The 24,784-nt window shown below is 41.7% G+C and overlaps 4 protein-coding genes across 6 annotated transcripts; 1 reads left to right on the forward strand and 3 right to left on the reverse strand.

The window, feature by feature from the left end:
* The first annotated feature begins 1,094 nt into the window (after positions 1 to 1,094).
* Positions 1,095 to 22,440, forward strand: LOC108143441 (locomotion-related protein Hikaru genki). Of its 2 annotated transcripts, XM_017267854.2 has the most exons (9): positions 1,095 to 1,537; positions 13,304 to 14,419; positions 16,407 to 16,631; positions 17,618 to 17,715; positions 18,257 to 18,331; positions 18,722 to 19,058; positions 19,771 to 20,259; positions 20,812 to 20,994; positions 21,370 to 22,440. In XM_017267854.2, exons 1-9 carry the CDS (start codon positions 1,408 to 1,410, stop codon positions 21,576 to 21,578), a joined length of 2,862 nt encoding a protein of 953 aa, XP_017123343.1. In that variant the 5' UTR covers positions 1,095 to 1,407; the 3' UTR covers positions 21,579 to 22,440. The 2 variants fall into 2 exon arrangements, with proteins under 2 accessions (XP_017123343.1, XP_017123344.1); XM_017267855.2 differs by lacking the exon at positions 18,257 to 18,331.
* Positions 4,349 to 6,415, reverse strand: LOC108143280 (probable cytochrome P450 4p3). 2 transcript variants are annotated; one of them, XM_017267595.2, is made up of 8 exons: positions 6,195 to 6,415; positions 5,917 to 6,117; positions 5,782 to 5,863; positions 5,621 to 5,721; positions 5,287 to 5,557; positions 5,015 to 5,232; positions 4,644 to 4,958; positions 4,349 to 4,585 (listed from the first exon to the last, which is right to left on the reverse strand). In XM_017267595.2, exons 1-8 carry the CDS (start codon positions 6,391 to 6,393, stop codon positions 4,425 to 4,427), a joined length of 1,548 nt encoding a protein of 515 aa, XP_017123084.2. In that variant the 5' UTR covers positions 6,394 to 6,415; the 3' UTR covers positions 4,349 to 4,424. The 2 variants fall into 2 exon arrangements, with proteins under 2 accessions (XP_017123084.2, XP_041563183.1); XM_041707249.1 differs by lacking the exon at positions 6,195 to 6,415 and having other exon boundaries at positions 5,782 to 5,858; positions 5,917 to 6,027.
* On the reverse strand, positions 6,616 to 9,010 carry LOC121466806 (cytochrome P450 4p1). Its single transcript, XM_041707250.1, has 8 exons — positions 8,540 to 9,010; positions 8,285 to 8,485; positions 8,149 to 8,230; positions 7,992 to 8,092; positions 7,660 to 7,930; positions 7,385 to 7,602; positions 7,015 to 7,329; positions 6,616 to 6,947 (listed from the first exon to the last, which is right to left on the reverse strand). Exons 1-8 carry the CDS (start codon positions 8,736 to 8,738, stop codon positions 6,787 to 6,789), a joined length of 1,548 nt encoding a protein of 515 aa, XP_041563184.1. The 5' UTR covers positions 8,739 to 9,010; the 3' UTR covers positions 6,616 to 6,786.
* On the reverse strand, positions 9,107 to 11,260 carry LOC108143442 (probable cytochrome P450 4p2). Its single transcript, XM_017267856.2, has 8 exons — positions 11,021 to 11,260; positions 10,741 to 10,941; positions 10,606 to 10,687; positions 10,451 to 10,551; positions 10,121 to 10,391; positions 9,843 to 10,063; positions 9,474 to 9,788; positions 9,107 to 9,410 (listed from the first exon to the last, which is right to left on the reverse strand). The coding sequence occupies exons 1-8, from the start codon at positions 11,220 to 11,222 to the stop codon at positions 9,244 to 9,246; spliced, it is 1,560 nt and encodes a 519-aa protein (XP_017123345.1). The 5' UTR covers positions 11,223 to 11,260; the 3' UTR covers positions 9,107 to 9,243.
* Positions 22,441 to 24,784: the final 2,344 nt, after the last annotated feature.

Genomic DNA, 24,784 nt, shown 5'->3' on the forward strand with positions numbered 1-24,784 from the left:
CCAGTAAAATTAAAAATCAAAATGTTTGAATGTAAAATTGTTTTTTCAAAATATAATTGTTCTTAAGCTAAACTTAAAACATGGTAATGTACATTTTAACATATTTAATTGGTTTATCCAAAAGGAAAATTGTAGATCGCAACATTGTTTCATTTTAAACCTTTAAAACATTCCTTGGGGCTTAATTAATACCGAAAATATTTATTTCAAAGTGAAAATATTTGGATTTGCCGTGTTTTTTCTCTTGGTGTAATGTATTATCTGGGTGTTAAAAAATTATTTTTTTATTTTAAATAACATATCAAATGAAGAAATATATTTTACGCAAATTTCCGTGTTATTTCTTATTTTTGATATTTCTGAATGGAGGAAATGGACTTTCTTTCTTTCTTGTTTTTAAGAAAAAATTTCGGTGTCTCTTTTCTGTAGTTATATTAATATTTTCATTTAAATTAAACACCCAAATGCTTACCAAAAAAACTTAAAGAAAATTATATTTCGAAAACTTAAGTAGCCAGTAACTTGAGTAACCCAGTTTTTTATTCATTTGGAGTGTGCAACTTTTTTTTCGCATCGAAATCGAAATTGATTTGCTGTGATTGATTCACTGCCGGAGTAAAAAGGTTATCTGGCGGTATTAGGAAAGTATAATTAAATTAGTTTTAAACTGGGAAGTAACTTAATCAAAGTGGCAAGCAAGCGGAAAACTTCATTTGTAGCTGGCCAAGCGGTGAGGGAAGGGGAGGGGAGGGGAGTGGCGGAAAAGGGTGGGAAAAAGGAAAGCTACGTGAGAGTTACAAGGGCACGCACACCAGCACACGGAAAAGCGAAAGCGGCAAGAGAGGAAAAGCGGAAAATCGGAAAAGAGGAAAAACAGCAACAGCAACTAAGCAAAACATGGGCCAAACCAAAACAAAAACACACGATTTGCCGGCAAAATGCACGTGACATCCTTAGGGGAGTTTCGTCGAGTGATATCCCTCGTCCTTAAAGCCGATTGCAACTGAACGAAGCGGAGCCGAAGCTGCGCAGAATCCAACGAGCGGTATAAAAGCGAGACGCTCGCAGGACTCGGAGCATTCGATTGTCGTCACTCGAAAGGAGAGGTTCTCAGCTTAAGAAAAAGGATATTACCCAAAAAGGACTGACAAATAAAAGTGAAACTTTAAAGCCAACACACAGACGCACTCGTTGCATATAGTTTGTGCGAGTGTGGGTGACTGCTTGTGAGTGTGTGAGCGTGTGAGCCTGAGTGTTGTTGGCCAAGTGGATTTCTATTTTTGCCTCATTGAAGGCAAGACTGTGAAGTGCAGTGGTGTTATATACAACTCGAGACGACTTTGCCAGAAATCTTGATAGCAGAAAACCAAACGAAATTCTGGCAATTGCATTCTGATCCTTGTGGACATGTGGAGCAGGCAGCGTATGCGCCATAAGCCGCTTTGGGCCCTAATATCCTTGACCGTTTTGCTGCTGGTCCTGGACAAAAGCAATGCCAACACGGAGCCCGTTGAGACCAGCACCACATCCGAGCCAGGTGAGTTCTAATTGCCCTGCCCACGTGTGCGCTTCCGTTTGACCTTCGCCCGCGGGCCAAACGAAAATAGTAAATAAATTATGACAGGCCTCAAACGAGGTTACACCGATGCCCGGGCACTTTATTAAATGGCTTTCCATGCCCGCCCAGCGCTCATCAGGCACACGCAAAAGTCGACAAACGAAATAAATCCGAAAGAAAAGCAAAAACCGGAGTAGAAATGAATCCGAAACAGGATGGGCAACTGCAGAGCGCAAGAGCAAATAACTGGCAGCAAATGAAATATTTCACGGCATCTGCGGCACAAAGGCAATCAAAACGAACCGAGAACCCATGGGCAACCTTAATCCCAATCAGAATCAACAAACAAGCAAGGGCAGCGCGAAAACGGGGCCACTGCGGAAAAAAACTATGTAGTTTCCTTCTTGATCTATTGATGGTGAACGAATTTCCATTAGGAAAAACATTAAGGTTTTATTATTTTAAAGGCTGACATCCTTAGTGTTACTGCCTTGTACTTTAAGGATTTTCAGAAAAGAACAACAAATAACATGATAATGAATGTATCGAAATTTATATTTTTTTACAAACAGGGAGAGCTAAATTAGATATTTTATTTTTTTATGTTCAAATTTCTGAAGAATATTTTTGTATAAACTTATTGTAATCATTTAAAATCACTTAAAATTTATACATTAATATGTTATCTATTTGTTTTTATTCCATATATTATTTTTGTGGTTCTGATTTCAAGGTGTAATGTTTTTCTTTGACCTTTTCATTATTCTTAAAAAGTATACTCAACTTATTTACTAAATATTATAAGTCGTAAAAACGATAAAAAGCTTACTATATGACACAATTCTTACTTTTAATTTTATTTTCTAGAAAGAATACACTTTAAGTCACCTTCCGTTTTTTTTATGATTTAAAACTTATGTGTTATTCAAATTGTATTGATCATAAATAATTTAGGTCCTGGGGTTTTGAGCCTTTTTTTGGTGCAGATGAGAGTAGATTAAAAAAGTATCAGCCATATTTAATGAAAATATTTATAATTGGCTGGAAAAGAGATTTCGAAATATTTTTACCCCATACAATTTAGCCCTTTCCTAGCTAATTTTATTTCAGTGTAAAAAGGCAGAACAAATGGAAGGTAGCTGGGGCCAAAGGCAATTGCACGAAAGCTCGTAATGAAGTATGGCAGGCCGTCTGAGGCTGGTAATAGAAATTAATAGCGTCATGTGTGAGTTTTGCGAAAGGGAAGCGAAAAATGTGGGCATGGTAAGGGAGGACATGGGGTAAAGGATATGCGGGGAAGTGTAAAGTGCCCAACAACGACACGCAGATGCGCATAAAGTAATTAATTCACTGTGCCTCCATCGCCATCCCTCCGGCAGCCTTCTAATTTCCCCTACCACATCGACAGGGCCAGCTGTTGAGCTTTCGGGGTTTTGGCCTTCACTCAGCCAAACTAAAAGGACGACGCAATTTTTTTCGTTTTGTTTTTTGCCAGATACTGCGACTTCTTTTTGTGGCTGTGTTTCCACTTTTGTTGCGCACTTTTTTGGCAGCCAGGTGAGGGGCTGAAAAAAAAAGTGGGTTTAACCTTGTGCAGTTTCAATTTCCAGCAATTTAAACATTTGCTCGACACACATATGAGCGAATGGAATTCAATTTACATGACTCACAAATGGAATCCATTTAATGTTGACTTATGGCGGCGAAAGAGGAGCACACAGAGGCACTGATGAAATATGCAATAACCGATGGAGAAACTAAAACTGACAGACCAGCACAGTTCTCTTTCACCCATTTCCCATGTCCTGTCCCATAAATCCTGGGATCCCGGGATGGATGATGATGTTGCGTACTCACATAGTTACCACACACACTACGAAAATATGAGTATTTGAAAGCTGATATTGAAAAATTTAAATTGAAAACAAAATATTTTAACTATTCAGAGTTTGTTTGAACAAAAACTTATTGACAGTATGCTTTCTCATAACAAAAGTGAGCTTTTCTTTTCAATTTAAAAATAAGCCTAACACTTTTTAAAAACAGTCAAATTAATGAGAATTTTAAAATCTATTCTTGAATACCAAAAGTGCGACATTTAAAGAATATCCTTTTAAATTTTTTTTTTATAGAGAAGTATTGAATAAATAAATAAATACAAAATAAATTTAAAGGATAAAATTTGATTTTAGCGACAAAAATTCTATTAATTTGCTATTAATTTATTATTATTTTTGGTTTAAGATAGGCCAGACCAAAATCGGTTTTCAGCCACAATTTGTTCAGTGCACGCACTCGTGCATTTTGCAAGCCCATGGTCACATGTCTCTTTGCCACATTTTATGTGCTTAGAACAAAGCTGAGTCTGCATTATGCATGCAAATGGTATAACCGAGTAACGAACTGTCAAAATCGCAGTTAAAGCAAAAGGAAGTCAGTCAGAAAGAAGCCGAAGAAGAAAACCAAATGACAAAAAGTCGCCAGTGCATTATGCATTTGCATTCCTATATGTATATGTGAGCCGAAAGACAGAGATTACTTGACTCTTCCTGGGCTCCCTCGAGAATGAGAAGAGGAAGGGGAAGCGAGCAGTGAGCTCCCACTGTGTGGGAAATGGTAGTTGGAATGGTAATGGCCATAGGTATACGGATAGGAATAGAAGTAAAAGAGAACTGCTTGTGCCCGCCAGTGCATGAATGATTTATAGGACGGCAGCTGTCGAGATGCCAACGATTATCGGCCATAAGCCAGTCGCTGGGACATTTTTACACCCCAGAATAGAAAGGAGTCTTTGGATAGAGGCATTCTACGTTGCATTTTATGATTCACAGAGTTCCTGGAATAAATCTTTTCCCTCAAAGCTGAGTCACTTTCTTCTCACGAGCTTCACATGGATTTTGTTCTTGGTTCGCAGCGTTATTCCCGTTTCAAACACAATCTCCTTGGGATCGATAATTGGCAGAACCTGGAAATGTTTTAGGAGTACCACCATCAACGTTTTCATCTCCTGCATGGCATACTTTTGGCCTACAACAAGAGGTTAAAAATATATATAAATGCGTACGTTATGGTGGCAATGACTTACCAATGCAATTTCTTTGGCCAGCACTGAATGGAATGAAGGCGTAGGTATGACGGCTCTGGGCATTTTCCGGCAGGAATCTTTCCGGCCGGAACTCTTCCGGGGAATCCCAGTACTTGGGATTTCGATGGATGTCGAAGACATGAACGACTATCTGGGAGCTCTTTGGCAGGATCAGGCCATTGGCCAGCTCCGTGTCCCGACTGGTTTCACGACCCATATCGGGAACAGAAGGAAACAGGCGCATTGTTTCCTTGATAAAGTATTCCAGGTACTTGAGCTTGTTCAAGTGACTAATGTCCAAGTTGCTCAACTCATCTGAAAGGTTTTAAGGAGCTTAAAAGTATTTCTATCTGATCTATATATTTACTTACCATCGATGTGCTCCTGGATCTCTTGAAAGCACAGTTCTTGCTTGTCAGTGTTAAGAGACATGTTCATCAGGCCAAATATGAGTCCAATTGAGGTGGTATCATAGCCCTCGAACATGAGGGTGTCCACCTCCTCACAAATGCCAATGTGATCGATGAGGCCATCCTTTTCAGCGCAAATCAAGGTATCCAGCATGGCGAAACGCTTCTTTGTGATAAATCTATTTACCATAGATAATTATTATTATTTGAAGTCAGTCAGAAAAATGTCTTACTCATCATCATCTGCGGCCTGGGTGGATTCTCTGTTGTCCAGCTCATCTTTTAGCAAAACTCTCCGCTTGGCAATAATCTCGCTGGAAAAACTATGAACCACATTCAGGGCAGAAGCATAATCCTTGGCAGCAAAAATGTTGAACAGTGAATCGCTCCACAGAAGTGGGTTGCTCAATCGGCGAATGAAACACTCTTCAATCTGTTTGAAGTTCTCCCGGTAGCGATCACCCTTCTCGGCCATCTCATCCAGTTTAACACCCATGGCCGTCTCTGTAGGTATAATTTAAAATATTTATAAATCATTCGCACATCTTTATTGACAAACAAACCCACCGCAAATACTGTTTAAAGTAAATCTGGGTATAACATCGTTCAATGAGATGATTGTCTCATCTTGACCCTTAAACTGCTGTAGAAACTTTATGCTCTCTGTTCTAATAAGAGAAATAGCAATAAGATAGATAAGATTATTTTTAAAGTGCACTTCAACTCACTTGAAAACCTCTTGAAACTGATTCAGTATATTGAAATGAAAGGTCGGAGTGAGCATCTTGCGTCGCGCATGCCATTTCTTTCCTATAATATATGAGTAAATAGAACAAAAAGAGCAAAGGCCAAAACCAACTTACCAGTGGATGTCAATAAACCAGTCTTCAAAAATGGGTGTAGAAAATTGTACACTATTCCCTTGTTTATCATATTCGGATCATTTAGTACATTCTCGGCGTTATCCGCATCGATAATATTATAAATGGACGTACCCATCCCATATTCAATATAGCTCTCACCCATTATTTTTGCACAGTCACGCGAGTGATTAAATACGCCAGCTGAGGGTGCAATTAAAAAACAGACAGAGATTTAGAGTCGAGAAGCTTAGGGAAGACAAATTGTGCTGATTACTCACCGTGATCTTTCCCGTACAAGTCAAAGTTGTTGGCAAATACGGTAGTACCCTTGGCCAAGGGAGCTATGCTTTCTACAGGCTGTCCATCCTTTGTTCGGATTCTTCTGGCGAAGAAGGCAAGAACACAGTAGTCATAGTTAATCCTATACACCCAGTACAGAAGCACACTTAAGGCGCCGACCAGCAACAAGACAATCATTTCAAGACAACAGCAGCCACAGACTTCTCACGACAAACTGATCATTCAGATCACAATCAGCCGGTTTTTTAAACAACAATTACCGGTATAAAAGGCAAAACTGATTAGATTGTATCTCATTTGAATGTGTGTAGCTTTGCTCGAGCTCACTAATTACATGGTATGTGTTTTATAGTGTCAACATAAACCAGTTTATTTAAAAGTGAAACAATTCACAATGAGTATTTAATTTTTAGATTTTAATAAAGTTATACAATAGTTAACAAATCTATCCAGTGCTTTGAAAAGTTTTTAACGAATAGCTTTGCAAGCTAAGTCAATTTGACTCTTATGATATAAATAACCATTATAAAGAGTTATGTATATATGTCTTTAAAAGACTAAGCACTAAACTTATGTTCGTCTCACAAGCTTCACGTGAATCTTGTTTTGGGTGCGCAGAGTAATTCCCGTATTGAAGACAATGTCTTTTGGATCCATTGCTGCCAGAATCTTGAACTGTTTTAGGAGAACCACCATCAATGTTTTCATCTCCTGCATGGCATACTTTTGACCTAGAAAAAGAAACAAATTTTTATAGTTAATTTAAGGTCTCAGTAAGATAAATAAAGTTTTGCTTACCAATACAATTTCTTTGGCCAGCACTGAATGGAATATAGGCGTAGGTGTGGCGGTTCTGGGAATTTTCGGGTAGGAACCTCTCGGGGCGGAATTCTTCTGGGGAATCCCAATATTTGGCATTACGATGGATGTCAAAGACATGAATGGTTATCTGAGAACCCTTCGGCAGGATCAGACCGTTGGCCAACTCCGTTTCCTGAGTAGTTTGGCGACCCATAATGGGAACCGAAGGATGCAGGCGCATGGTTTCCTTCATAAAGTACTCCAGGTACTTTAGCTTATTCAATTGACCCACGTCCAAGTTACTTAAGTCATCTTAAAGAGTAAAAGTCATGAGACTTTTCTTTATTGCGAGCAGGTATCATCTTACCTTCTATGTGCTCCTGGATCTCTTGAAAGCACATTTCTTGCTTGTCCGGATTCAGAGACATGTTCATCAGGCCAAATATTAGACCAATTGAGGTGGTATCGTAGCCCTCGAACATGAGGGTGTCCACCTCCTCACATATGCCAATGTGATCGATGAGGCCATCCTTTTCAGCGCAAATCAAGGTATCCAGCATGGCGAAACGCTTTTTTGTGATAAACCTGCAGTCAATTGGTAGTATTATCATTGCTAAGACCTTATTCAAAACGTGTTCTTACACATCATCGTCTGCAGTCTGGGTGGTTCGTCTGTTGCCCAGCTCGCCCTCCAGCAAAACCCTACGTTTGGCAATAATTTCGCTGGAAAACCCATGAACCACGTCGAGGGCCGAAGCATAATCCTTGGCAGCAAACATATTGAACAGTGAATCGCCCCACAGAAGAGGGTTACTCAAGCGGCGAATGAAGCATTCCTCAATCTGGCTGAAGTTCTCTCTGTAACGATCACCCTTCTCGGCCATCTCATCCAGCTTAACACCCATGGCCGTCTCTGTGGGAATAGTCAATGATTTAAAATCTGTCAATTATTCATATGCTATTTGTACACCCACCACAAATACTGTTCAAGGTAAATCTTGGTATTACGTCTTGTAACGATATGGTTACCTCATCGTGACCCTTGAACTGTTGCAGAAACTTTTGACTCTCCGTTCTAAAAAAAGGAAACTTTATCATGTATGTATATTGTTTTAGATTTTTAGCACTCACTTGAAGATCTCCTGGAATTGATTAAGTATATTGAAATGGAAAGTCGGTGTAAGCATCTTGCGTCGTGCATGCCATTTCTTTCCTAAAATTCAAAATGCAGAAACTAACCAATGTTCGAATGAAATATTAAACTCACCAGTCGATGTCAACAAGCCAGTCCTCAAAAATGGATGAAGGAAGTTGTAGACTAGTCCCTTGGTTATCAGATTTGGGTGGTTCAATACATTTTCTGCATTATCCGCATCGATGATGTTGTAAATGGACGTTCCAACTCCGTATTCGAGGTAGCTGGTGCCCATTTTTGCAGCGCGATCACGCGAGTGTTGAAAAACACCAGCTAATAATAAAAACTAATTGATGCCAAAGTTCGTCGATTACTATCATCACTCACCGTGGTCTCTGCCGTACAAGTCGAAGTTGTTGGCAAATATGGTTCTACCCTTGGGAGTGGGTGCGATGCTCTCCACTGGCGTTCCATCCTTCGTTCGAACTCTTTTGGCGAAGAAAGACAGAATGTAGCAGTCCTTGTTGAACCTGTAGAGCCAGTGGAATAGCACACTTAAAGCAACGATCAGCCACAAGACAATCATTATTGCACAACCGCGTCCACGGATTTCTCCCACCAAACTGAGCCCACTGATCGCTATTCACATTCTATGGGAGCTTTTACTATCAGCCGGTTTTGTAGACAACAATTACACGCTTAAACAGTCGAGGCAGATTAGATTGCACCTACATAGAACACATATATTCACGGTTCGCTAGCAGCGATTTTTAGTCGAGTTCAGCTCATAACGTAAAATTATAGTTTTAAAAGACGCATCGACGCTGTTTCATCTGACTGATACAATAAACAGTTTTAACAATTGAGTCATGCTGTATTTTTATACCCTTGCAGAGGGTATTATAATTAAAGTCAGAATTTTAACAATAAATAAAGTATATATGTTCTTGATCTTGTTTTAAATATTTTTTGGTGCACTAACAAATAAATCTTTTTTTCAACAAATCTTAATAAATGCCACTGCAAAGTCAGGGCCAGTTAAGCATTTGAGATGAGTACTTAAGCGTAAGCTTCTAAAATCGATATAACCACTAGTCGCATTTCCGCCTCACGAGCTTGACTTTTATTTTGTCTTTAAAGCGCAGGGTTAAACCCGTTTGAAAGACAATGGACTTGGGATCGATAACTGGCAGAATCTTGAACTGCTTGAGTAGGACCACAATCAATGTTTTCATCTCTTGCATGGCATATTTTTGACCTAAGTGGGTGAGGGTGAGGGATAAAATGAAGAACGGGCCATTTGCACGATAAATGTACTTACCTATGCAGTTTCTTTGTCCAGCACTGAACGGAATGAAGGCGTAAGTGTGCCGCTTCTGGCAATTCTCGGGCAAGAATCTTTCCGGGCGGAACTCGTCGGGCGAATCCCAGTACTTGGGGTTGCGATGGATGTCAAAGACATGCAAATTTATCTGAGAACCCTTTGGCAGGATTAAACCATTGTCAAGCTCGGTTTCCTCAATCGTTTGACGACCCATAATGGGAATGGAGGGATACAGACGCATGGTTTCTTTCAGAAAGTTGGTGAGGTGCGTGAGTTTATGCAATTGACCCAGGTTCAGGTTGCTTAAGTCATCTGAAAACGATCAGAAATCTGAATTTTCCACATCACATCTGTGACAACACTTACCCTCAATGTGCTCCTGGATCTCCTGGAAGCATAGTTCCTGATGTTCGGCATAAAGTGACATGTTCATTAGGCCAAACACCAGACCAATGGAGGTGGTATCATGTCCTTCAGCCATCAGGGTGTCCACCTCCTCACAAATGCCAATATTGTCGATTAGTCCATCTTTCTCGGCGCAAATTAAAGTGTCCAGCATGGCAAAACGTTTCTTCCTCGCCACACATCTAATAAATGGAAAAAGTATTCAATCAGTGGGACTTTCAATTTCAATACAAACTCACATATCATCGTCAGCCGTTTGAGTGGCGCGTCTATGCTCCAGTTCTTCTTCCAAAAGAACCCTACGTTTGGCAATAATCTCGCTGGAAAACGCATGGACCACTTTCAAAGCTGAGGCATAATCCCGGGCTGCAAACAGGTTGTAAGCGCAATCGTCCCAATAGAGGGGATTGCTGATTCGCCTAGTGAAGCCCTCATCGATGCGGTGGAACATCTCTCGGTAGCGATCCCCCTTCTCTGCCATCTCATCCAGCTTAACGCCCATGGCAGTTTCTGTCAAAGAAATGTCCTTTTGCCATATGATCCTTTACAAATATTTGAATTTCAAGTACCACAAATGCTGTTCAGTGTGAATATTGTTATGCGGTCTCTCAGCGAGACCACACATTCATTTTGGCCCTCGAAGTGTTCAATGAACTTCAAGCTCTCCGCTCTAAATATTCCAAATAAATATAAATGCTCATTATTCCTTTTTGAAAGTACTCACACAAAGATCTCTTGAAACTGGTTTAATATATCGAAATGGAAAGTCCTAGCCAGCATATTCCGTCGCGTGTGCCATTTCTTTTCTAAAAGATACGATTTTACAAAAAAGGTGTCACTCTAAATATTGCAATTTCACCTGTTGCTGTCAGAACGCCAGTCCTCAGAAATGGATGTAGAAAATTATATATGTAGCTTTTTGTGATCAAATTAGGATGATTTAGAATATTTCCCGCGCTATGAGCATCGGTTACATTATAATTTGAAAAGCCCAGGCCATATTGAAGATAGCTTTCGTGGTAACTCTGGGCCAACTGGCGCAAGTGGCTGAAAACTTGGGCTGAATTGGCCAACAAAACAGAGAGATTGAGGTATTATTAAGATAAGAAACCTGATGCTAAAGTGCAGCAATTACTCACCAGCGTCCTTGCCATACAAATCGAAGCTGTTGGCACAGAAGGTGCGCCCCTTGGCTATGGGAACAATGCTCTCCGGGGGTTTTCCATCCTTGGTTCGAACCCTCCTGGCGAAAAAGGCGAGAACGCAGTAGTCTCTGTTTACCTTATAGATCCAGTGCACGAGCACACCTATGGCGAGCGAAAGCCACAGAAGCCAAATCATTTCGCTGTCGAACTGGATCGCTTGATCTCTCGCTCAGCACTGTTTTGATTTTTCGACTTTCAGCTTTCGCTGTACGCGAGCTTTCTTCTATCAACCGGCTTAACAGCACGAAACCCCCAACCACAACTGATTAGATTCCGCCCTTGAAACTTGTATGTCTCTATGCTTTTGTTGTTCGACCGCTCAGCTGATCGATATTTATAGTCACGTTCACCCAATGAGTTTTTAATTCGAAACATATTAATAGAGTTTGCCCAAGTTATCGGTTGAAATACAATATTTTAAAAGTTTCCTTAAAAATATATTGTGTTAAAATAAATGTATTCGCGCTTGGAAAGCTTTAATTTCCAACTGGTTCTAGCTGTCGGGCAAACTCTGTTCGTGATTCTATCTTAAGCTACTGGTTCGTGAGTTGGCAACAATTTGCGTCTTAGATTTATACCAACTCTTATCTATGTCTTGTTCAGCATATAATTTTTGACTAAAACATGAAATATTGACCGGTTCAAATGTCTATATTTATATGAGTTCGCTCTCTTAGTTCACGTCGTGTGCAGTCAATCTTGTGTCGAACATCAAATTACTGCCTATCGCTCTAATGCACTTTGAATCTGTTTTTAATCATTTGCTTTATTTTATACATACATTAGACGTGAATTTTGTTGAAAAACAATAGTAGAAAACTTTTGTTTAGTTAACAAACTAGTCAGTTTACTATCCAGAGCATTTGATACCTAAGTAAATATACTCGCCAGATTTAATCAACTAAGTGCCAATGCCCGATGGTCATCGAACCTTTTTCCTTTGGCACTCAGCTGCATTTGCATCCAGAGCTAATTGGCGATTCAATTTCATCAATTAGAAAGAATGCAGTGATTCCATTTACCAGCGCTATACTATGGTATCCTGACCTAGATTCAGACAAAGAACACGACACATTACGGAATAAAAGAAAAGTGGAAAGCGAGAGTAGAGCTGGGAAAACTTTAATTCAGCCCCCGGCGATAACGAAAAGCTGACTGTAGATGGAAATTGCGGAAAATGTTGCCGCGACTTTTGCCCTCCTATGCAATACCCTGAAATCCGGACTCTGATTTTGACTCAGTTTCCGCTCGAGTTCCTCCTGCCATCCACCTCTCATGTTAAATTGAAACTTGAACTGTGCGTTTGTGCCACGACCTTCCTGCCTTCCTACCTTCCTGCCTTCCGCCCCCTGATTACTTGCCTGCATGCCAAATGCATATTGGAAATTTGCAATTTCGATGGCACTCAAAGTCTGTGCGACGTCAAGTGGAAAGTTCTTACCAGCCAGGCCAAGTTATTAAATTAGATCACATATGAAATATTTATGGCAAGAGTTTCTGGCAGACTTGAAATTGCATTACCTCCAGCCAAGCCACAATCTTTGGGGGAATAAGATTTTGTTAAATCTTCACTGAGGCAAAAAAATTGATTAACTCAAGAGTTTGAACTTGTTTTGTATGAATTTTGTACATTGTTGTTGGATATTTCCCGTTTTAGTGGGTGCTGCTAATTAATTACTAATAAACTCGAAACAATGTTTAACAATATAAGTTATATATATTGAAGTTTATTTGCTAGCTAAAGCAAATAGACATATTGTTTGCAAACAAGTCAAAGCGAATATTAATAAATAAATTTCAACTATTTTTTAAAGTGAATTTGACATCTAAATTATTAATAGGAAATAAGTTATTTAAATTATTGAAACATGCTGTGGCCTTTTGATAAGTAAATACAAAACACAAATATCATTAAAAAATTTAATAAAATTATCATTTTGTTATGTCATGATATTAGCTTTTATCAACATAATTTTAAAATACATATTTTGTTTACTAGATAAGTAAAGTAACTTTTTACTGAACAAGTACAAATATCAAGTTTCAAATAAATTTATTTAAAAGCAAAGTAAATAATTAATAAGTATCAGATAAGAGCAAAGCATAAAACTGAAGACTTCTCAAACTTTTTTTGTTGGTTTTGAATACCTTCTTTTGGTTGTCCTACCAATTTTTGCAAGTGTTCTTATTTTGCCGTTTTCCATTATCCATCCGCAGATGCCTCGCCGGGCTGTCGGGCGCCGGATGTGCGCTTCACGATTGTCAAGCCGGAAGCGACGACGGAGCAGCCGCTGGCCAAATTCGAGACCACGCAGGTCTACCTGCCGGAGGACTTCACCACGGCGGATGTGGAGTTCGTGGAGTCGGTGCCGCGACATCCCAACGAGAACCATGCGGCCGTAATCAATCCGTATTCGCTTGACTTGGGCGACGACCATCTGCATGTGGGCGATGCGGCCGCCAGTCTGGTGGGCGACGATGAACTGGGTGACGAGGATGAGGATCCGCATGGTGACCCGGAGGACAAACGCCTGAATGCCAATCGCAAGCAGGGCAAACGGCGACGCGCCGGTTCTGGCCGTCGGCGGCGAATCGAGAACGAAAATGGACAGACGGGCAGGGGGCGTGGCAGTCGGTACAAGCGCCATGCCATCCTCCACGATACGGAGGCCTCGGCGGATACGGATCGCTGGGCGGGCAGCAAGTTGGCCGCCGAGGGCGATGTCTACTATGTGCACATTGCCGACATCCTGAAGAGTCGTGAGCCGAATCGGGAACTCAAATCGAAACTTCATAAGCTCAAGATGAAGGCCAGGCTAAACAAGTGTCTGGCGGAGGGAGGCAAGGAAAAGTGCACTAAGCTCACCAAGAAGAAGCCCAAAAAGAAGGTTGCCGGCCAGGATGTGCAATCCCTGAAGAAGGACATAAAAGCCCTTGAAGAGAAGCAGACCCTAAGCAATAAGAAAGCAATCGAAGAGGAGGAGCAGCCAGAAGTTGGACAACCAGAGGCCACCGGACATCACCGCCGACGCGGGGACAGTCACGCTGCTGAGCTCGACCAGCGTGACCGGAGCCCGCGTTGGCGTCGCCGGCGCAGCACCGAATCCAAGGGCGATCTCGGCCAGCTGCCACCGGAAGGGGAAGGGGAAGCGGAACCCAAACCGGAAGCTGAAGCGGAACTGGACCAACAGTATGGAAATCAGTCGAGCAGTGCACGAGTGGCCCTGTTGTGGCAACGTGTTAAGCGCAAGTCCGGCAAGACCACGGGTGCACTGAGCCGTCCGAAGGGTGGTGGCGACTCCAGCTCCAAGACCACCAGTCGCAAGGACAAGGGTGAGTGTGCGCCCGCACGGCGGCCAGACACTGGCAATGCCACAGTGCCCAATGCCTTGAATGAGTTTGCCGCCGCTGTTGCTGTCTCGTTGTCTGTCTGTCCGTCCGTGTCGCGCTGATTGCTGATCACTGATCGATGATCGCACACAAATCCCACCACACACCGAAGTGCCCATGCAAAGGTCATAGGTCGCGAAGTTACAGTATCCTTAGTTGTCCGTTTCAGCCAGGAGGCTTTTAACCATTGGCTGCTTTGGGTTGGATTTAAATCAATTCATGTTAAATGGTGTAGTTTCGGATTTAAGTAAATGGATTTGTATTTAATCCATGTTGGAAAGTGTGGTATTTAAACATTTTTCTAAAAGCCACCCACAACAATATACTTTCAACGCCACTGAATTAATCCGTTTTTAATTTCCCTTTTACCTAAACCAATCCAAATCAAATTTTAGGTATCGGCTTATATTCTTGAAAAACATCTTCAATGGACTTCCTAAAATGCTTAGTTTCTAGAGTTAAAAATAAATCATTGCTCTAGGAAACTTTGATTAAATTTATTTTCAAACATTTTTAGGTATTACCTATTTTTGTGTATCAATTTTACCTTGCTTAAAGAAATATTACTATGACATGCATAGGCTAAAAATATTCCATGTAGCTTAGTTAATTAATAAGTATCCGCCTAGTAAGCCATAAAACCAACATAACCCCGTTATACCCTTAAAATAAGTATACGCCTAGTATGCTTCCCTTTGGCAACTCAAAGTCCCAGACGGTTGGTTACTAATTTCAGCGCTTCATCATGCTTTCAAGCTTTACAACGTTACTAAATTTTGACAATGTCTGTCGGCGAATATTGAAAGCGCTTTTGCAAGGGCATTTCAACCAACAGAAGCACACATGAGTACACACACGAACACCCAAACACCCAAAACACCCAAACATTAACGGAAGTTGTGAGCAGAGGACACACCGAACATACTCGTAAAAGCTAATCGCAGTCACAGCCAAAGCCACCGCATCCAACCATACCCATACCCATAGTCACAGTCATAGCCATAGCCATAGCCATAGCTCATCCCCCAGCTAAATTCACACCTGCACTGGGCACCTGTATTTGCCACCCTCTTTGACGGCTTTTCATTACCCCATTTTCGCCATCGGTGCTGCGCGGTCATGGTTTATTTGCCAGTCCATATCTTTTCGTGGTTAGGGTTCAGAGTTGAGAGTTGACCGTTGCCGGTTGGCCCTTTGTTCTGGCCGGAATGATTTTGCTTTTGGCTCCTTTGTTTGCCTTGGGCTTGGGCTCCTACAACCGCCTTTGTCCGCATCCGTATCCTTTGCCGCATCCTTCTCCGGCTCCTCTTTTTTTATTTTCTTCCATTTTCTATTAGCCAGCATAATATTATCTTTCGTGTTATCTCTGCCTTTTCACATCTCCCGTACTTCTTTGTGTGCTGCCTTCTGATGGGGTTTCTGGGAAATGAAGTTGTATCCTGTTAAGTGGCCACTTCGCCAGCCTTCTGGTTTTCTTTTAATGCATATCTAAGCACTTGGAGCAGCCCATTGAAGTTTTCAGCTGGCAGCACTTTTCGCACGTCTCGTGGTTTCTCGATGGCTTTCTCCGGGGGGCTTCAACATGGCTTAATGTGTGTGCCCAAGAGGCAAACTCGAGGATTTTGCAGCTTCTTTCGGCGGTTTCGTAAGCATTTTGAGTCGAGTTTTAGGTCAACTGGGGATGGGCATTAAGATCGCCCATTGTCCACCGGCACTTCATAAGCATCTTCAACTTTATGTTCATGCTCATGTTCATGGACATTATCATTTCATTCGCATGCCGTTCGACGGCTCATTAGATGCTTGCTCTATTTGCTCTATCCCCCCTCTGAACGTCTATCTACCCCCACCCCTGTTTCTTGGCATGGTACATTGCCCATCTCACGACGCCCACACCTTCTGCTCTTATCGTCCCGCCTTGAAAATGTAGGTATCTACGACGAGGAGGCCGGCTACACGCCCGTCCATCCGGACGATCCCGAGTTCGACGAGGAGGAAGAGGAGGACGAGGAGGTCGACATCCTGCAGCAGTTCACCGAGGTGTCTGAGATCCGGTTTCCGGGCGAGATCGGTCCCATGGGCGGTCGACGGCTATGCAAGATCCGCTGTGTCAAGGGCAAGTGGGTGGGTCCGTTGTGCGCCACCAACGAGGAGGGTAAGTGAGCCACCCACACTTGCTTCCACTTAACTACACCCCCCACTCACGCCCACGACAATGCACCAATTTAATAACAGTACTCAAGTACACACAGATACTTAGTTGCAGTTGCAATTGCATTTGCAGATACAGATACATAGCTCCAATTACATATACACTTAAGCCACACAAACAGTTGCGAATTCATTTATTTACGTGCGCAAATAAAGACAACACAATCAGTACACAAGCGAATACAGCACACAATCAGATTGTTGTTTCATTTTAACCCAATTATTATGCTCGCCAATTAAAACTACACGGAAAAAAGTGTGGTTCACATTAATCCATTCAGTTTTTTGTTTTTATAACAACAATATTTACCATTTTAATTGGTGCTTAATAATGGCTATTGTTTCAAATTTTATCTGTTTAACTTTTTTCACTTATTGTTCATATGTTTATCACTTTGTCAGAGTTTCTTATATTTATCTATGATTTTAATGAAGAGTACTACTCAAAATAAAAACCTTAAAGATTTGGAGGAGGTACTGAAATCTCTACAGATTTTTTAAAACAAAGAAAATTGTGAGACTGATCGTTTTATGAGGTATATTAAATTCCGCTAAAAGGACAAGTTTCTCGATGTCATGTTAAGGTTCTAGTTCGTAACCTTTTTTGAGATAGTTAACATGAAGTAACATTGCTGGGCGAAAGAAATTTCCTTTCTCAATCTAATCTCAATTTTTGGGTATGTTACAAATTGTAACTATAAGATTGCCAGTAATTAAGAGTTTGCAGTCAGATAAAATTTAACTACATGTCAAAATCTAACATGTTATTGAGAAAATTCAGTCCTTAATGTTTAAGTCAGTAGAGATTTCATTAAAACTCCATGTCAATCGGCCACTCGCATGGCTCTTTGGCTTATAAATAGTACAAATAACCAATTGGTGATATTTTTCCTCCGTTGAACGATATATATCCGATATCGGCACCCGCAGACGATAATGGCAACGTGAAGTTTCAGCCGCTGTACAAGAGCTGCCACGTGAACCGGATACCGTCGCACCTGCTGCTCAGCTACCGCAACATTTCAGTGGTAAGTGGTTAGAGGTCGACGATCCGTCGAGGGGTCAACTGGCTGCCGCACCACCACCAATACCACCACCAATACCACCACCAATACCACCGCCACCACTACCACTACAGCACAACAACACATACATGCAACGCACACGCACACGCAAACGCACACCTATTGTACTCGTACATGCATACGATTTGTAGATTTCCGGAGATTGATTTCCTGCGTCCATTAATGCCTCGATTGCTTTTGTGAGGGGATCCTAGCTTCGATCTCGACTTCAACTGCGATCAACTATATATATATATATATCTCTCTCTGCCTGTCTCTGTCTACTCGCACCTGTCTATCGCTCTATCCTCATCTCAGCCTGAAATAAACTCACCAAAAATTTCAATATCGCAATATCTCAAGACCAGCGACCAAGCCATCTGCATGCCGATGCTCGATGCGAAATCGGGCAAAAAATAAAAAAAAAAATTAAGAAATTAAAAACGAAAACGATTCTCTATAGTATGTGTGTTCTTTTGGCACTCTCTGATCTTCTCTCTTGCAGACACCGATCCCACCAAATCGCGGCTGGCGTAAAACGCGCCTATCCAAATCGACACTTCTCTCAAATACAGAAATTGTGAGTCGTCGTTGTAGCTGTTGTGTAGATTGCACCCACAAGAAAACCCACAACCCGAGCACCAAAAAAAACACACACAACGACACACAGAAACACACCCAGGGAGTGAATGCTAGCTAAAAGATACAATTTAAAAGATATACGACCTACAAGATACGAGATACAAGATACAGATAAACACTGATTGAAAAACGCGAAGAACTGCACGCCAGAGCAACCAGCGCCGCTTTCCCAGTTCGCGGGAGCATCTAATTTTTTGATAACTTTCTCCACTTTCTCTCTATCTCACTTTTTCTCTCTCTCTTTGCTTTATCCCTACCCCTCCGCCCCGCTATCTGCACCCTTTCGCTTTTCCCACACTGCTTGCCTGCGATTTGCCCCTTGCCTCAGAATGTGGGATGGGATCTGCCGCACGGACACTCGCTGCAGGCGCGCTGCCAGGAGCTGGGCATCTACAAGCTCCTGGGGGAGTCACGGGTCCTCTGCTCCAACGGCCTGTGGGCACCGCGCATGCCCAGCTGCGTCCCCACCACCGTGCTGACCAACTACTCCGAGGACAGCGCCCCCTCCATCCGGATCAAGGTCTACAACGGATCGCACTCCTTCGAACCCTCCGGCGTGATGGCCGTTCCGCCGCACAGCACCGTGCTTTTGGACTGCATGTATCCGAGGGTTAGGGGCACGCCCGAGTGGAGCTGGACCAGCTGGTACATGCAGTATTCCACAGGTGAGTGGGTTGTCTAATGGCACTCTATTATTTATCCCCGGGATTGGACACATTTTTAAAGATAATTAAAGTATATTTACATGTTTGTTATTAATTACATGAAGCAATGTATGAAATATTTTCTTAAATCGTACGTAGGTTAAATACGTAACCCTCAGCCCTAAAAAAGGCAATGTAACTGAACGACAAACTTAATTTCATGATTGCCAAACATTTGTACTAGAAATGAATAGTCATATAACTAACAACTTTAATAATAAAGTCTTTTAAAGTCAATACATACTTCCCACGATCGCAACACAATTAAATTATGAACCTTTCGGTATCGTTATTTGAGGTAATAATTTACATATATAAAAGTCACACGTAATAAATAAACGTTTTACTCTGGCCAACAAAATCAAATCAATAAAAATCAATATCAATCTTGCCCATATAGTTAAAAGTATTATTTGAAAATTGAAAGTCTTACATAACATAAACATTTTCGGTCCCTGAACTACAAAGGTACACTAGAGGTATGTAAGCCCCCAGATGTAGGCCATAAATTGTATAAATAACGAAAAAAAATGAAAACCAAAGAGTTCCCGAACTTAATTTACTTAAAAAAAGTATGTAAATGAAGACTACTTAGTATTGGAACATTAAATAAAATAAAATGGATTATGTTCATACATTTTGTAACTTAAATTGATATATATCCCCCGCACAGGATGGTCACCGGCCCAGGAGGAGAAGGCCGTACGCTACCGGCTGAGCATCAAGAACATCGAGAACAACGACTCCGGCACCTTCACCTGCACCTCGCCGCGCGGACTGACCAACAGCATTGCCGTCGTGGTGGCCACTTCGACGTGTCCGCAGCTGACAGAGCCGCTGGCGCCGCTCAAGCTGCGCCTCGAGGGCAACAAGCTGGGCCAGCGGGCACTGTACGAGTGCCCCGAAGGCTTCCGGCTGGACGGGGCCTGGAATGCCACCTGTCTGGCCTCCGGTAATTGGTCATCGCCGACGCCGACCTGCCATGCCATCCAGTGTCCGCGCCTGGAGCTGGACGATCCGCACCTCAGCCTGATCGAGCTGAACACCTCGGCATGGGGGCGGGCGGTGTTCAAATGCCAGTGGGGCTTCAAGCTGACCGGACCGGCACAGCTGGACTGTGAGCCGTCGGGCGTCTGGAGTGGCCCCGTTCCGCGTTGCAAAGGTGAGCGATCGGGGCGGTACTCCATATGGTGTATATATATAGGGGTTCGAGAAAATGTGCCATTACTAGGCACATTATGGGGGGATCTGAGAAGCTTCAGATGGGAATTAAAGTATACCTGAACCAAAATCAAGACTAAGCTATTTTGTACTTCATCATTGATAAACTTTAGATATATAATATATATCAGGAATCTTTCTACTTAGGCTATCATATTTAAGCTTAAAAATTTTAGTCAAATTTCATAAAGTTACAAAAAGGTTTTTTATTTTAATTTTAGAAAACTTTGTAGATAAATTTATATAAATATACTATATTAGTATGTTTATTGTCTATGTCTATTAAGGGTGTCACGATACTTTCTTTCAACCAAAGCTTAACCCAAAGTTTTTAGATGTTTCCTTAAGCCCTGCATGAATCGAAAGTACGGGCTTTAAAATATATTCCCGCTTCAGATTCTCTGTTTATATATGTAAAAACCACTTGTACTAACTCTCGCATCCCGTTTACTAATGGTCCACCCATCGATTATCCACCACCACACCTCCGCAGTCATTCAGTGCGTGATGCCAGTGGCGCCGCTCAACGGGCGCATAGGGGGCACCAGTTTGAGCCAGAGGCGCCTGACCGTGGGCGCCCTGGTCACGTTCAGCTGCAACGACGGACACAGCCTGGTGGGCGAGTCGAGCATCATCTGCACGGAGAATGGACAGTGGTCGCACTCGCCGCCATTTTGTAAGTAGACTCGCTACTCGCTACTCACTCACACACTCACTGACATAGACACGTATATATACACGATATATACGATATATATGTATATGTATATGCGTGCGCTGCGAGAGATCGCCGGCGCGGCGCACCGCTCCTCCTCCTCCTCCTCGTGGGCCCGCTCACAGACCAACCCAATTAATGACTCTTGTGTTGTATTTCCGCCGAACAAACGACCGATCTCGATTTCGATAACGATACCGATACCGTTTACGATCACGAATCATCAAATAACATACCTGATATCTGATACCTGATACCTGATAACTGTACACGCATGACCACTGTCCACTGACCATCCATGATCCACGATCCACGATCCACGATCCACGATCTCAGGCAAATCACAGTGCCCCTATCCCGGCGATCCGCCCAACGGTCTGATAGCGCCGCTCAAGTTTAACTACGATGCCGGAGACTATTTGAGCGTCCAGTGCCGGCCCGGATTTGTCCAGAGTTACGAGGGTCCGCCCGAACGGCCCAAATGCCAGCCGGATGGCCGGTGGTCCGGTCCGATGCCCAAGTGCAAAAGCTACGAGGAGGTGTAACCTCCAGAATCAGAACCAGAACCAGAACAGAAGACCGAAAGCCCGAATGCCCGAAAGACAGAAAACCCGAAGCCAAGGATTCGCCGCCAAGTCAGCATTACGGATCACACCCATCCTGCATACGTATATGAGCGGATGCCGTAATTCCGTAATTCCGAATACAGATCGAACCCGAGTGATATTTAGATTAACTTAGTGAGAGGTATCAAAATTAATAGATATTTTATCAGATAGGTTCAATTCAAATCATTATCGTTTAGTGGCCCACGAAATTTCCAAAGAAACTATCTTCTGTCAAACGCTTTTAAAACTATGTACTCTTAATAGATCGATCAAGTTGATCAGGCACACTCTAAAGCTATTCGTTCTTCAAATTGAAATAAAAACTTTGCGCTTGCATTTTATTACGAAGAATCCTTGTACTTAAAATAACTATTTAATGAAATATATAATCAACAGCTGCGTACAGGTATTTATGTATTACGTATTCTGGTTGCAACTCAAAGTTAAATAAATGTAAATGTTTAAACGAAATACAAACACACAAACTTACCCACAGTGCGAGTATATATATATATATATGTATACAGATTAACAATTCTATTCCACCATTTAAAAAAATGTATTACACTGACAGAAACAGAAAGAGGGGATTGCAGCAGCAGTTGTTGGATGAGTGTTGATTAGTTAGGAGCTAAGAAATGCCAAGCAAAGTAAAGCCACCGAATTTGGGGGCTGTTGAAAGTCATATCCCTTAAAGATTCCAAATAGAGCAGAGGAGCATAGTATTGTAAGCAGCTGCAATCTTTGTGTAAAGAAAAGACCGTTTTAAAATAAAATACGAATATTGTGTAAAATGCAATCCTCTGTCTTTAAATGTCTTCTTTTGGCTCTGGGACTTCTCTGAAGAAGTAATACGAATATGTACATGCACGAGCTTAGCGTAGAAGTGTGCCAAGGAAATCCATGTGCACGTGTTTCTCTTTCGCCTAAGCCAGCTGCTAATGCGAGCACAGGAGCAACATACCCGCCAGCAACATCTACAGCAGCAACAACTACAGCAGCAACAACTACAGCAGCAACATTTACAGCAGCAACACCTACTTCAGCCGCGAATGCAAACAGTTACTTCATAAATGTGTGCTGCACTGAAAAAATAGCTGTGCAGGCTAAGAAAACTTATTCAGCTTTATACTTTACAATTCTATTTTAGGCTTTTATGATTTTCAAAGGCAAAGTATTTATTAATTTTTTGTTTTTAAATGACAGTTTGGAATAGTAAACAATAGTGGCTGAGAGTATTAAAAAATATGTGAGCAACACATAATAAACATTAAGATATAACGTTTTTCTTTTTCGAAATTGAATTATTACTTAATGTTGACTAAAATGTAAGGATAACTGAAAAAATATTTGTAAATTTTTTTTTCGATTACCATGAGTTGTAATTATGGAGTCTACAGCCTATGCCCTTTATTCATAGAATTTTTCTAGCATTTTGATATATTTATTGTAAAATATTTATTTAGTATATTTATATAAATTTTCAAAATCGTAAACATTTATTTCTATTGGTATGTATTATATTTTAGTCACTGTATTGAGCCACCGAACTTTATTCTTGTGTATTTCACCTCATCCGTACAGCTGGATGGCAAAGTGCAAAGCGGAAGTGAAATTCATTTAAAAGTTGAGAGGGGCGTGGAAACTTAGTTGGTAATCTTCCCCAAGGTTTCCCGTTCATATGAGCGCGTGTGGCAACGAGTCTGCCAGCACATCCCGCAATGTGCAGCTGTAAAATTAATTTGTTTTGTTGCTTTTGCACCTCGAAACGATTGAGGCTTCATTTCCCGCCGCCATCTCATTTTCCACACATGGCCGCAGAAATGCCATTGTCGTTTATTCTCAGCAACGCCTCCACTCATTTAATGGCAATTTGGCTGTGAATGGGCATGTGAGTGTGCAAGTGGGTGAGTATGTGCCCGGTGGTTGGTGGTTGGCGTGCTTTCGGCGGAGAAAGGTGGCCAAATTGAGACGCCCCGTTGTCACATCAGCAACTTGTATACTGCTACGTTATGTGTGTAATTAAAATTAACTGCTCCTGTTACTCGTACTTTGGGCGCAAATTGGTTTTGCTTGTTTGCCAGTCTCAAAATTTAATACAACCAACACAATCTCCGTGTGCCGACCGACATAAAACTCGCATTTAGCCCAGACTTTAAAGGAGAAGGCGCCATGTTGCCCCAATTGTTTGGGGTTAATTAAGGAACATGCAATTAGACGCACGCGGATGCGGATGCTGATGCTGATGCGTATGTATCCATGGTATGCATATATGCGTTTCCGATTTGTGCTGAAAGTTTACCCATTTTCATTAGCACCTTTGCTCTGGAGTTGACGTAAAGCAAAAGCCATCGCATCCGGACATCCGGACATCCGAGTCAGCTCAAACATATCACAACTGCAATATTTTCCGTCCGTGCTCTCAGGCCAAAGCGATGAACTATGCATGTCACGTAGCTCAAAAGCGGTGTCCCCGCACTTTGAACCCAAACACCCAATGGCCACCCACTCGCATACACAGGAAAATCACAGAAATACGGATATATACGGATACATCAAACTCTTCTGCATTCCTGAAAAGGTCAAATATTGGTGAACTGCTTATTTAAAAATTGATCAAATTACGGTTTAAATAAGGAAAGTATGAATTAACACAATCAATGAGCTTCCATCCCACTGTATTTGTAATAATTTTAGCATTTGTTCTTATTATTTTCAATAATTAAACTAAAGTATTCAAAATATTTATAGCTGATAACGTTTAACGAACATTTCTTATTAAAAAAGCTTCGAATAAGTAAAAACTAAGTACCTTCTTTACTCTACCGAACTGAAGCATTTTCAAATCATGCGTTTTTCAAAAGCATTTTTTTTCACTGTAGGTCCGTCATAAAAAACGAGCTTGGCCCGAACTTTTGGCCTGCCCCCAGTGCTGTCCTGGTCCGGATGTTAAATGCATGCCAAAGCCCCAGGCTAACTACACTTGAACTCCCTCTTTTCACTCCCATTTTTCCCCGTGCAAGCTCCTTGTGCAAAAACTGTGTTTTCAGCAACGCGTTGGTTTAGGGACAAAGTGCAGTCCCGGCCATAAAGTCATCTCTGTCATTTATTTCGGCTATTCGCTGGTTTTAAAGTTGGCCGCA

The sequence above is a fragment of the Drosophila elegans genome, unplaced genomic scaffold, assembly GCF_018152505.1.
Source record: "Drosophila elegans isolate 14027-0461.03 unplaced genomic scaffold, ASM1815250v1 contig_183, whole genome shotgun sequence".
In the NCBI taxonomy this organism is placed as follows: Eukaryota; Metazoa; Arthropoda; class Insecta; order Diptera; family Drosophilidae; genus Drosophila; species Drosophila elegans.